The sequence below is a fragment of the Psammomys obesus genome, unplaced genomic scaffold, assembly GCF_907164565.1.
Source record: "Psammomys obesus unplaced genomic scaffold, mPsaObe1.curated_primary_1811, whole genome shotgun sequence".
NCBI lineage: Eukaryota > Metazoa > Chordata > Mammalia > Rodentia > Muridae > Psammomys > Psammomys obesus.
This window is the reverse complement of record NW_026596034.1, coordinates 24,857,494-24,870,249: the sequence shown is the minus strand read 5'-3', so window position 1 is coordinate 24,870,249 and position 12,756 is coordinate 24,857,494. Positions and strand designations below refer to the sequence as shown.

Genomic DNA, 12,756 nt, shown 5'->3' with positions numbered 1-12,756 from the left:
TGTGTGTGTGTGTGTGTGTGTGTGTGTGTGTGTGTGTGTGTGTGTGTTATATGCCTGCACCACTTGCATGTCTGGTACCCACAAAGAACAGATGTGGCTGCTGGCTCCCTGGAGGTCGAGATACTGATGGTGAGGAGCCAGCCACGGTTGTGTATATTTTGTGATAGACTTACTATTACTGTCTAGCTGAAACCTCCAGTTCCCTGAACACCCCACGTTGTCGCTGGCTGTGCTAGGGAACCATACTTAGAGATCTCTGTGGCGGAACTTTCACTCCGAGTTCTCATGTCAGAGGCCTCACTACGCTCCACAATCTGTTATCCCATTATCCCTGGCTGGCCTCACACATCCTATGTAGCTGAAGGTGACCTTGAACTACTGACTGCAACTTCCAATGGCATGGAACACAATGCCTGTTTTATGGGGTGCTGGAGAATGAATCCAGAATCTTGAGTACTTTGGGCAAGTGCTCTACCAGCCCTCGCCATTATTTTTGGCTAAAGTCTTTAAACTTCCATCTAAGACCTCGGTTGCTTCTCAAAGAGGCAGGGGTGGGAGAGGGCTGGAAATCTAATTTTACTAAAGTATAAAATTACTTGGTACTACCAACAAGGTTTTCATAGGAACAGCCTTTCCCAGCCCACACATATGTAGTATTTATAGTTCTCAGTTCTGTTTAAAACAGAACCAAGAATGTGGCTCGGGTATGTTATGTAATTATTTAAAAACTCTTGCCTTTTCCTGACAGTGTCGCTGACAATGCTTTAATTGTTCCCTTACAATTTCCCTTTCAAAACAAAAAACCAGAAACACCTGTTGGATCTGTATGTATTCAAATGTGCCCTTTCAGTCTGAGTTCCTAGCAACCTGAAAGGACTCAAAACCGGGGTCACACTTTTACCCTGGTCTGGGCAACTGCGACATGAGCTGTCCTGTCTGCTACCTGATCTATCTGCGTACCTTTGCATGACTGTTCTAGAGAAATGCCATAGCTGCACAGATAGTCACCTAAACGCTAGAGACCACCCCTAAGGTGGCAGACGCCACTGGCAGGAGGTTTTCTGGATGGGAGCAGGTGAGGTCAAGCAGGAGCAGGCCTTTCTAGCGTCCTGACGGAAATGAGAGTGCCTTTTCTTCTTGGCTCAAGCCAGGGAGGGTGGCTCGCTGACAGAACCAGACAGGAGGCTCGGAGCCTGCACTGGAAAACGGTTTATCCAGAAATGGCACCCATACCACCTGGACACAAACTTCAAAGGAGAAACCATGATCCTCCTGGCAGGGTGTGGCGCTACACACCTGTAATCCGGGCAGAAGTAGGAGTCTCTCTGCAAGGTGCCAGTCTGGGCTACTTACACAGACCCTGCTCCGAAAAGTAAATAAATAAAAGGAACAACGGGAGCTTCTGCACCATCCAGGGATTGTTCTCAGGGCATTTGGTCTGAAAGCTAAATGATGAGGGGTCCACAGGCCCCCATTGAGACCCTGCACATTTTAAAAAATAGCTGAAGAAGGAGAGTTTGATGAAAGCAACAAAACACAACACATTTCTCCTTGAGTGTGTCAGAGAGACCAGGAAGAAAAGAGAATGTTGCATGCACAAAACTTATGACACCCTGAAAAGAGAATATTTGTGCCACTTTTTGCCTCCCCACCTCCCCAAATACATTCCAAACAGGTGGTTCTCAAAAAAACACATTATTTCTAAGTGAGACTAGGAACTGAGACAGCACTCAGTAGTAAAATTACAGGTGTGGAGTTACCAACAAAAACAGTTTCAGGGTTGGGGCCGCCACAGCATGAGGAACTGTGTTAAAGGATCTCAGCATTACAAAGGCTGAGAACCACTGCTCTAAACTGGCTAGATCTGTACTAGGTGTGCTGTAAAATTTAGAGAATGGGGACTGTTAGATGTACCCTCTCACATCACCTACAAGAATAAGGTTATTTGAGAGAGACGGGGGGGGGGGGGGGGGGGGGGGGGGGGGGGGGGGGGGGGGGGGGGGGAGGGAGGGAGGAAGGAAGGAAGGGAGGAAGGAAGGAAGGAAGGAAGGAAGGAAGGAAGGAAGGAAGGCAGAAAGAACTGTTGGGGGATCTGAGGAGACGCCTCACTGGGTAAAACCAATGCATAAGCAGGCCAGCTGAGTCTGGATCCTGAGCACCATATAAAAGCTAGGAGTGGCCTGTGATTCCAGCCCTGAGAGCTGGCGGCTGGGGGAAGTGTAGACAGGAACATTATTGGTGCTTCTTTCACAACTGACCTAGCTAAAAGATGCTGCCTCCAAAGCTAAGGTGGAGAAAATACGAAAGAGAGGATCCAGTACTAACCTCTGGCCTACACACACACACACACACACACACACACTCTCTCTCTCTCTCTCTCTCTCTCTCTCTCAAAATGGTAGTTGGGCAACTAATCATTCTATCTGCAAGAAAACAGAAACATCCAATAGCTCAGATACACAACACACCAGTGAGGTTTAATGGGTGTGGATAAGCGCACAGGATTAAGGAAATGCAACCAAACGTGGCCAGATGTCCCGAGCTTGCCCATGGGCTCCACCAGTCACAAGCTTGGGCCCCACTGCCTCTGTTGCACGCCTGTGATCCCAGCATTCCGAGGCAGAGGCAGGCAGAGCTCTGCGAGTTTGGAGGCCAGCCTGGTCTACAAATCGAGTCCAGGACAGCTAAGGCGACACAGAGAAACCCGTCTTGAAAGGGAGAAAAAAAAAAAAAAATCACTGGAAACATACTTAAGTTATTTTTTTTCTTTGCTGTGGTTTGTTTTTCAACACTTCTAGTGTGTGTGAGGATGTGCGCGCATGCATGTCAGGGAACAGCCTGCCTTGGCCTGTCCTCTCCTCCTGTGTGGGCAGCACAGGGATCAGGCTTGGCAGGAGGCACCTTCGCTACCCCAGCTATCTCACCAGGCCCTTCCACCCCAGGGGTATTTTGTAAAAGGGATTCCGGGCCATTCCATCTCTTCAAGAACACTTTCGTCAGGTGAACGGGAAAAAGGGAGGCTAGAGGAAAGCTGGGTGTTGTGGCACAAGCCTGTAATGCCATCATTTCAGAAGTGGAGGCAAGAAAATCACTAATTCAAGGACACCTGGGGCTGCAGCAAAAGACACTCTCCTCCTAAGGAAGGACAAATGTGTCACTGTGAGGTATCACTAGACTGGCCTGGCGGTAACCTTCTCTTTCCCTGCTATAATTATAAATAAATAAACAAATAAATAGACAGACAGACAGATAGATAAATGGAGTCTCTTCACAACGGCTGTACCCTATTCATATTACATTTACAGAAAAAAATAATGCTATATGGGTGATCCACGTTACTACTGGTACTAACCATGTGAGAAAGAGTGTAGGCTGCAGCAGAATGTAGGAATGTTCTACCAGAGTTTGCACTATTCGTTACTACCCACAGAAGCAGACAGCGGTGGGAGAGACAGGGCGTTCACCAGGGTGGGGGAGGGTGTCAGGGAGCCCAGAGCCAACGTGGAGAATGAGGGTAAAGCGCTTTGGCTAGTGGGTCAGAGTTTGGGTTCTCTCGACAAATGGCGTATTAAGCTCGGGAGTTTAAAGACTGGGCGAGAGACGTATCTAACACGGCTTCAGTTCCGTTATGTGAGGTCTGAAGTGTAGAGTTGAGACAACACTGACCTGGACTTCCTGACCCGGGGGTCTGCCCAAGGCCGTAACCTGAAAGACCTGAGCAAAGCCTGGGTGTGAGGCTGTCCACCCAACACGTGACTACTTCCCAGGGACTACAGAGGAAGGTGCTTTCGATGCTTCTGAAAGGCAACTGAAGCACCCACACACTACCGGTGACACATGGGCCACATGTAACCATGGCAGTGATGTTTGCCTGTCCTGTCTGGGCCCCACCCCCACGGAGGGCTGACCTTTTACCTCCCCAGAGATCCTGAGGCTGACAAGTAGCTGGAGACTCTACCATAGCCAGCCTGGGACCCCTCCAGCATGGACTCATGGGGGCCAAAAGCTGTCTCCCAGCCAGGTCGGTGCCATGGCCTGCCAGCTCTGTTATCCACTGAGGGAAATGAACGTCTGAGCCCCAGCTGCTCCAGACGAGGAGGGCAGAACAACCAAATGTGCTTAAACCTTCACCAAAGCATGCAGCCTCTCACACACGCCTTCTGAATCTACTCAGGAGGAGCATGTCACTTTCCAGGCTGAAGCTGCCTCGGGGGGCCAGCAGGCACTTAAAAGTCTACATAACAGGGAAAATGTCAGAAGAAACTGGTTCCTGGGTCAAGTCACATATAAACCACATGGCACCTGCGCTTCCGATGCTAGCCAGGGTGGAGGGACAGGAGCTGCCCCAGAGGACTTGTGGTCCCTGCTGTCAGAACGAGGCAAAGGCCAGCAGGCAGCCCCTGTGGGCACTCAGGGTGCAGCTCTCTTCTGAAGAGCCCTCCCTGGCCTGCCCACACACGACATATACACCGCCCAAAGCGCAGCCATTAAGGAGACCAAGGATTCGGATTGTATACATGAGATCCTGAGTGTTTTTATGCCTTCTAATTGGTCCATCCACCATGCAATGGCCTTACGACCCTGCTCCAGAAATGAGACCCAAGGAGCAACTAACTCATAAAGGAAGGAGAAAGAGGGGCATGGGGTGCTGCCATTAAGCAGTGCAAAAGGACGGAAGGGGCAAGAGGACCATCCATCCACCACATGCACAACCGGGCTGAGTATCGCTCAGTACCTCTCCTTCCCTCCAACTTCAAGCCCAGGTCAGGGGGCTTAGATGCTGGCTTCTCAACCGTACCAGCCCAAGCACCTCACACTCAACCCTGACACTGAGCTAGGTAGGCAACCGTCCTTGCTACAATTTAAGATTCCTATGAAACCTGGGGTCCTGGGCCAATCAAAGGTACCTCAGCTGGGAACAGTCTGAGTAATGGGCTCTGCTGGGGTCTTATTTATTTTTTTCACTGCACAGTGGACTCTAAGAGTTGACAGGTATGCTTGGACTCCAAACACCTTCCTTCTTCCCCTGGCAGAAGAGCTCATCACTGACACCCGATGATGGCAAAGTCAAGATAAGGCCAGGAGAACTCAGGTTGACCCATGGACTCAGAATATACTCTCTCCCAGGAAGACAGAGTGTGGCACAGGTGCCATCAGTGCAAGCAAAGGCACCCCATGTCTCTGCGAGTGGGAGGGATGAGAAGGATGGATTTACACCAGAAAGCAGGAAAAGGTGTGGATGGGTTTCGGAACTCAGCTCTGGTGAGAGAAGGTTCTGTTCCAGAACGCACTTCCATGACAGCTTTGGAAACTGACCCAGGACAGAAGGCAGAGACCAGGAGGTCAGGGAGGCCCACCAGTCAGTCAGAACACTGTTCTAGTCAGTTAGAATCATGGCCAGAGGGCAGCCACTGGTTAAAACAAAAGCCAGGGATTTCACTAGGAACACTTTGCAGGAGCCTACCACCCTAAAGGAAGGGAAAATGAGCCTCCATCTGATACCTTGGGCTCCCCAGATCCTCTGCCCTACCATGCATGCATTCGAAACGCATTTTAAAATTCATCAGGGAAGCTAGGATGACTCCGTGGGTGCAGGTGCTTGCCAGCAGGTCTGTCGATGTAAATTTGATCCCTGGGATCCAAATGGTGGAAAAAGAGAATGAATTCCCTCAAACTGTACACACACAGAGAGAGCCAACACACACACATACACACACAAACAATACACTAATAATCAAATGTTTTGAAAAGTTTATAATCAAGAAATAAGCAGAATAGACAGCTCCAGGGAAAAACATGGTTTCCTCAGATTTGCTCAAGCTCTGTGCCTGAATTCTACATCATCACACATTTTAGAAAACCCGGTCCTAATGCAGAAGCACAGGGAATCTTTGAAATCTTTAGACCCTGATGGTTTGTACGTGGGGATTTTCGTTTTCCTGATTCTCGGGTATCTGCAGAGACCTTATCTTCAGGTTGGGACAACACAAAATTCATCATCTTAGACACAATGCCTGCAGGAGTTTGGTGCCATGTTTACAGTACCCAAAATGCTTTGGCTCAACTTTTGGATGGGGGATTTTCAGATTAGGGTTACTCCACCTCCATCAACCCATGTGACATCCAGGGAAGGGACAACGCTGGTCTGAGATCACAGGACAAACCCCTGTCTGTGGCTTCTGATACTGTGACTCTGTCTCCTCCAATGTAAAGGGAAGAGGAGGAGAATAAAAGGCTTGGCTCGGAGAAGGAGTTCCACAGAGGAGCCAAGTCACAGGTATGTCAGTGGGTACAGTAGACAACAACCAACCTCAGTGGCTCAGGACGAGGCTTAGCGGGTGACATGTGTGCCTAGTGTGGCCCGTGTTCAGTCCTCAGAGCCCTGTCAAACTGGGTGTGACGACTCAGACCTGTAAGGTGTGCAGCTTGGGAGGTTGAAGAAGAAGATCAGAAGTTTATGATCACCCTCAACTACACGGTGAGGGTAAGACGGTTCTGAGATACATGACACCCTGTCTCAAAAAACGAACACAAAACAAACAAACACCAAAACCAAAAACATACAGAATTTAAAAAACAAAACAAAACAAAAAAAACACCTTCAGGTTTTCCCTGGCTGGTTATGAACAACTGGCCAGGAAGCAGGACAGAGTGAGAAGGGGTGGCAGGCAGGAAGGGGTGAGCAGGGCAGGCGGGGTGCCCTCCCTAGGTCAGCCGCTTCTGGGAGCAGTTTCTCCAGCAGACAGTAAAGAACTCGATTACACCCAGTTAACTGTGCTCTAAACTGATTATGCATGTGCCGGGCTAATGGATTACATTAGCAAGAGGTAAAATAACATGCAATCAATCTCCGTTACTATGGGCTACGCCAGGGCCCGGCCACCTCCACACACCACCCAGATCCAGGCACCGAGAAACTGGAGGGGGGGAGAAGAAGAGCCCCCTCCATGGCAAGAAGTTTACCTTAGTCACGTGGAGGGGACGAAGGGGCTTCGGGGGAGCTCTGGGCTCATAATCGGTGTCACCCAAAGGCGGGTGGTAGAGCTCCCAGATCCTCAAGAGAGCCTCAGCAAGCAGAGGGGCATTCATTATCCAAGGACTAATAAGAGCCGACTACAAAGACCTTTGCCTCCTGACCTTGGGGACTGCTATACTGAAACACCAAGGCTGGGCCCTCCAGGAATTCACCGGCCAAGCAGCTGCTATGCGCCACTGTCTACCCTGTCTCAGGGTTGAGTGCTCTTCTCCTTGGGGCATAAGCTCTGAACAAGAGCATGATCACTCTGTCTTGGATAAACCAACAAACAAAAATCAACAACATAAATAATACAAATAAGTGACCAGAGCAAGTAGGGCAGAAAATGTGTCTTTCGAATCCGCCCCTAGGAAACGCCTCACTCAGGGCATGATCCACAGACGCGACTTGGGGGCTTGGGGTTAGGGACAGGAATCTCACTCAGCTGCTCAACTTGAGTCTGGACCTGGACCACACAGGAGATGTGGCCTACAGACTCAGTGGCTGCTGTGTGCGTTTTATGATCTAAAGGGCAATCCATTTCTTGAGATGGAAGACAGCAGCTTCACTCCATGCCTACATGGCCCCTTCGTCGGAGCAGCACATGACCCTCCGTGGCCAGGAGGACTCCTCTGTGCAGATCTGATGGGTCAGTCCTTCAGAAACATTTGTCTCCTCTGGTTTTTCCACCTGGTTGTCTGGACCGTGTCAGCGCCATCCTCAGACTAAACCTGGCTACAAAGAACACTTCTCTTTCTAGGATGGCATAAAACAAAGCCGGTCCAGTGAGGAATCTGTACGCACAGAGGAGAGGATTTGGCTAACTTGGCATCCAAACCAATCCTAGCCCACCATAGCGAGTGTCAAATAAGGCACTTTCTAGAACATTCTAGCCCTATGACCTTTCTCTGAAATTGTCCCTTATCCACAGTGCTCCCCGAGAATGAGCAACAGCAAAACGAATCGTAACCATCACAACAGAGACCAATGAGAGCAAAGGATGCTGAGTCTTCCTCATGTCGGGTCTCCACTGGCAATCATGAGAGGGACACAGGAGACCCTACTGGCTCGGAGGCGCTGGCGGAAACGGAATGCTTGCTGTCCCAGAAGCATGGGAGGAAAAAGAGGAGACTGCGGACAAGAGTGAGGTGGATGGAGGCAGGCGAGGGAGTGGAGAGTGTGTGGAATGAGGCTGGGGAGATTTATGGCGATTTGTACCTGATTGTTCATACTAAAGCCATTATGGGATGATTAGAGGAAAAGGTGAGGCTTTAAGTCCAGCGAAAATCAATAGAAACGTCTGGAGCAATCCTGCCGTGCAAGTCAAAGGACTATTTACAGTATCTGCAGCCCCTCCTCCTCCTCTGTGAGGGTCTACACTGGTCAGCGAGAAGACCGAGGGGTGGGGGAGAAAAGGGAAGGGAAGGGAAGAGGGGAAACGAATGGAAGAGGCTGACAGGAGAGGGTGCAGAGAACAAGGACGTGAACTACGGCAACTTGCGGAAAGAACCCACAAGGAGCCCCCACACTTGTTTCCAGCCATGGCGTTACCCACCTCCCACCATAAATGGTCATTTAGCCACTGTGTCTGTAGCTCCTTTTGTTCCAAAAGAATGAAAGCTCAGTGAGGGCAGGGACACGGGTGTGAACACGTAGGTGTGTGTATATCTACATAAATGTGTGTGTATGTGTTTGTATGTACGTGCACATACATATGTATATGTGTGTGTGTGTGTGTGTGTGTGTATGTACATGTGGTGTTTGCGTCGGTCTAGTTTATGTACTGATGCAGACATACTTCTGGAACAAGGGCTGGTGTGCAGAAGGTGGTTAGTGTATGGCTGCTGGTGGGGACGGACAAACAGAATGGATGCCTGGATGAAGCACTAAGGGAGCATCCAGGAGAGAAGAAACAAAAGATGGACGGAAGGACAGGAAGGGAGAGTGGGCCGCAGCGGCTGACGGTGACTCAATGGCCTACAGCAGAGACCGGCAAGCAAGAAGGGAACCACACAGTAGCGGGCTGCTGAAAAGCGACCTGCCCCCCCAAAACGAGACGCCCCCGAGGCTCCAGCCACCGGAGGACGCCATCAACGCCTCTCAGCTCCAAGCAACACTTTTACAGTTGGTTTGTCAGGTGGCAACTAATATAGGATTATAGTACAGATAGCTACCACACACACACACACACACACACACACACACACACACACACACACGAGTACCCAATCCACTCTGCGGGGGGCCCCGTCCCCGGGTCTCAAGGAGCCGACCTCACCTTGTACAGCTTCAGGCTGGCCTCGTGCCTGGAGTTGACAGTGTGCAGCCGCAGCTTCTCCAGGCTGTTGGTGTAGTAGTCGCAGGCGTTGCACTTGAGGTGCACGGGGTTGCCAATGGCCACGCACTTGAGCCTCCACTCGTTGGCCTTGCCGCCCTCCTTGATGTGGGCCACCAGCTGGAACTTCTGCACGTGCTTGTCCGTCTTGCAGTGCAGCTGGAAGTTGGCCTTGAGCTGCGTGTTGTAGCGGCAGAGCTTGCACTGGTAGGAGTCCCCCGTCACGGCCTTCCACTCGTCCTCCGAGAGGCCGCGCTCCGCGTTCATGTGCAGCCCCAGCATGTCCAGGTTGTCGGTCGTGAACTTGTTGCAGACAGCGCACTGGAAGAGCTTCAGCGACGGGTCGTTGGTCTGGATGAAGCTCTCGCCCAGGTTCATCAGCTCCTCCGACACCAGCTGCCCGCCCCCGAGGCGCATGTCTAGGGGGATCTCACCGCCCACTGTGGGAAAGGCAGAGAAAAGACAGTCAGAAGCCAGCCTCGTGGCCACGGGACCCGGGACACATACTGTGAGGTGCTGCACTGGCTGGGGAACCCAATCCACTGACATGGAGACTCTGTGGCTGGTGGGAGGCTCTGCGCCTTCCATCTTCTGAAAAAGAACATCTAGACAAATTTACGGGGTGTGGTCCCCCGAATGATTTCAATCCTCCTTCTCTCTCTCTGGGGGTAAAAAGAGTGCCGCGTCCATATCGCCCTCTGAATGCAACAGAATCTCAAACTCCAGACCCCCACCCTGGCCTCCGGAATTGGAAATGAGCAGAGCAGTCCACAAAGCCAGGCCTCTACCGAGCATCTGAAATTCACCCAGTATTCGCAGCATCACTGAGGAGCAAGCCTTCCTGCCATGGTAGGGGTGGAGGTGCCTGGCTGTCCACACGGCACGAAACTCCATTTCTCATTGCCGTGAATATTAATGTCGGTGGTCACAGCTGCTGTGCAACGGTGCAGATTTCGGCCCTCCGTCCCTCCCAATGCCCCTCTTGTCAGGATCCTACCTGTCTATGAGAGCTGCTCGCCCCACTTCTCACCCTTCCTGGAATGATCTTTCTTTTCCAAGCCTCTCTACCATATGAAATACTGGGTCACAGCTTCGTCCCTACCAGGGTGGGGGCCTTCTAGGGCAGGGGTCCGGCCTTGGTTCTGCATGACTCTCTCATTGACAGCCCACCCGAAGTACACATGCACAAATATTTACTGCTTCGGACAAGGGTCAAAAGCACCCAAATGATATATGCTCAGGAGGTGGATTGAGATAGGCAACTACCGTGTGTGTGTGTGTGTGTGTGTGTGTGTGTGTGTGTGTGTGTGTGTCTGTGTCTGAGAGCTCACACTCCCTAAAAAAGGTCTGATAAAGACCTCCATCTCTTTCCTTCTGCACCCCCACCCATTTTCAGGCCATCGCTGCCCTGCTTAAACCCAAGGGGAGGCTCATCTTTCACAGGTGGAAAATAAACACAACGAGCTTATTTATATCATGAGAGAGCCTTGGAAATGGCAGGCTTCCCTCCATTACCTAGGTGATGTATGCAGTCCTCAGAAGACTGAGCGTCACCTTCTCGTCTGAACACATGCATACGGCAGGCTACAAGGAATGGCCTCACCCCTCCCGCTGATATTTAAACCTGACCTTTTATGTGTGGTTTGACTGGGCTTATTTTTTTTTTAAAATAACTGATTAGAATCCAAGTAAGGGGAGAGGAAGAGGGAGAGGGAGGAGAGAGAGAGTTTTCATTTCAAATACGAAAGAGTTCAGTGTGGACTCCACTAAGCAAGACCAGCCACATTTGAAGTCTGCAGACAGTAGGAAACCACAGAAATCTTCCACACACACATTTCCAGAAGGTTCAGGAAGCTTTCCACCTTTGGTCTCTCTTACCATGACCGCTAGTGAGAGGTGTCACAACTATGGCATTCTTTTTAGGAAAAGGGAGGAGAAAATAAGAAAGGGAAAAGAGAAAAAGGAAAAAAAAAAAAAAGAGTTCCATCCTTCCTGAGGACAAACGCAGGCAAAACATACTCGGTGCTCAATCAAAGCAGAAACTGCCCAGAGGGTGAGACAAGGAGCAAACGCGTATTTGTTTCTGATGCCAACCACCTGAAGCGTGGAATCTTCCTCCCCAGTCTTCAAACGCAAGCTCAGTGCATCAATAACACCGCTCTACAGAGAAAATCCACTGTCACCTGCTGGATGTCTGCTCGAACGTTAGAAGGCCTCAGAAGAAGTAGGCGAAATGAGCCCCTGTTCCCATCCCCATTTTACAGGCCCTGCAGAGGAGCAGCGGAGAAGAGCTGGGATGACAAAGGGCATGCCAGAACTCCCGCCATGACTTCACCTTGGAGAAGTGCCAAGACATTAGAATCCTGCAGGTCCACACCGTTAATTCAACCCCAGTGAGTTAAGATGACCCTCACTTGACCCCCAGGCATCCGGAAGCCTGTGTAAGACTGAAGCCACCCATCCCTCTTGAGTCCTCGATGGGCCTTGAGCAAGACCATGAACCCATGACAGAGATTCAGCTTAGCTAGACTTCACACCCTGGCACATGAGCCTCACGCTGAAGCACCTCAAGAGGCATGGGTTGAATCACACACCCTAAAAGCAAAGGAAGAAAGCAGGGGGCTCCTGAACCTCAAACCAGTGCTCTGTGGCTGCCTGGCTACTTGGTAAACAGGAAAACGCCCCACAAGTAAGCCACTCCGTGATGCTGTGCTGAACTCGAGAGTCTATGGCTGTGATCTTGATATCCTGTCTACAAACTGTGGCATAACCACTTAGGTCAAGAGGGGCATATCGCCCTCCTCCAGAATGTCGTCCAGAATGGAAGCATTTCCGGAGTATCTGGCAACACTAAAGATAACCTGGTAAACAAGAATGAATTTCATAAAAGTCCTTTCTCCCTCACTGTGGAACCCAATAGTATCAAAGACCCTAGAGCCACCTCACCAGTGGCCTAACCACAGCAGGTGTCACTGAAGCTTAGGACTTTTCTACTTGCCTATGTTTTGGTGTTTTGTTTGTTTGTTTTTCTCCTGTGGGGACCACACGACTTCCTATTGTCCCCACATCTGGTCAGCCTTTCAACATAAAACAGCTGTGACTCTCCTCACCCCAAAAGACCTCATGGCCATAGAAAGAGGACAGGACATCACTCAAGAACCCACCTTGCCCAAATGTGGTGCTCCCAACTCTACAGCACTTCCTGACTGAGCTGGGCAAGATCCTTGAAAGGGACAGCACTCAAGTCTAGGACAGAAAGTGGCTGGTGTGTGTGTGTGTGTGTGTGTGTGTGTGTGTGTGTGTGTGTGTACACGGATTTATCCTGCTTCTTTTGTAACTGGTGAGACTAAGAGCTATAGCTATGCCCTAGGATTAGAGCCTCTAGAAAGAAGAGAAGAAACCCACA

At 50.5% G+C, this 12,756-nt stretch overlaps 1 protein-coding gene across 1 annotated transcript in view; it reads right to left on the bottom strand.

The window, feature by feature from the left end:
- The window catches only part of Zfhx3 (zinc finger homeobox 3), a 200,615-nt gene that overhangs the window by 103,251 nt on the left and 84,608 nt on the right, over positions 1 to 12,756 (bottom strand). Inside the window, exon 3 of the mRNA XM_055621000.1 lies at positions 9,294 to 9,790. Within this exon, the coding sequence (XP_055476975.1) occupies positions 9,294 to 9,790 (497 nt within the window). The remainder of the gene's footprint in view (positions 1 to 9,293; positions 9,791 to 12,756) is intronic.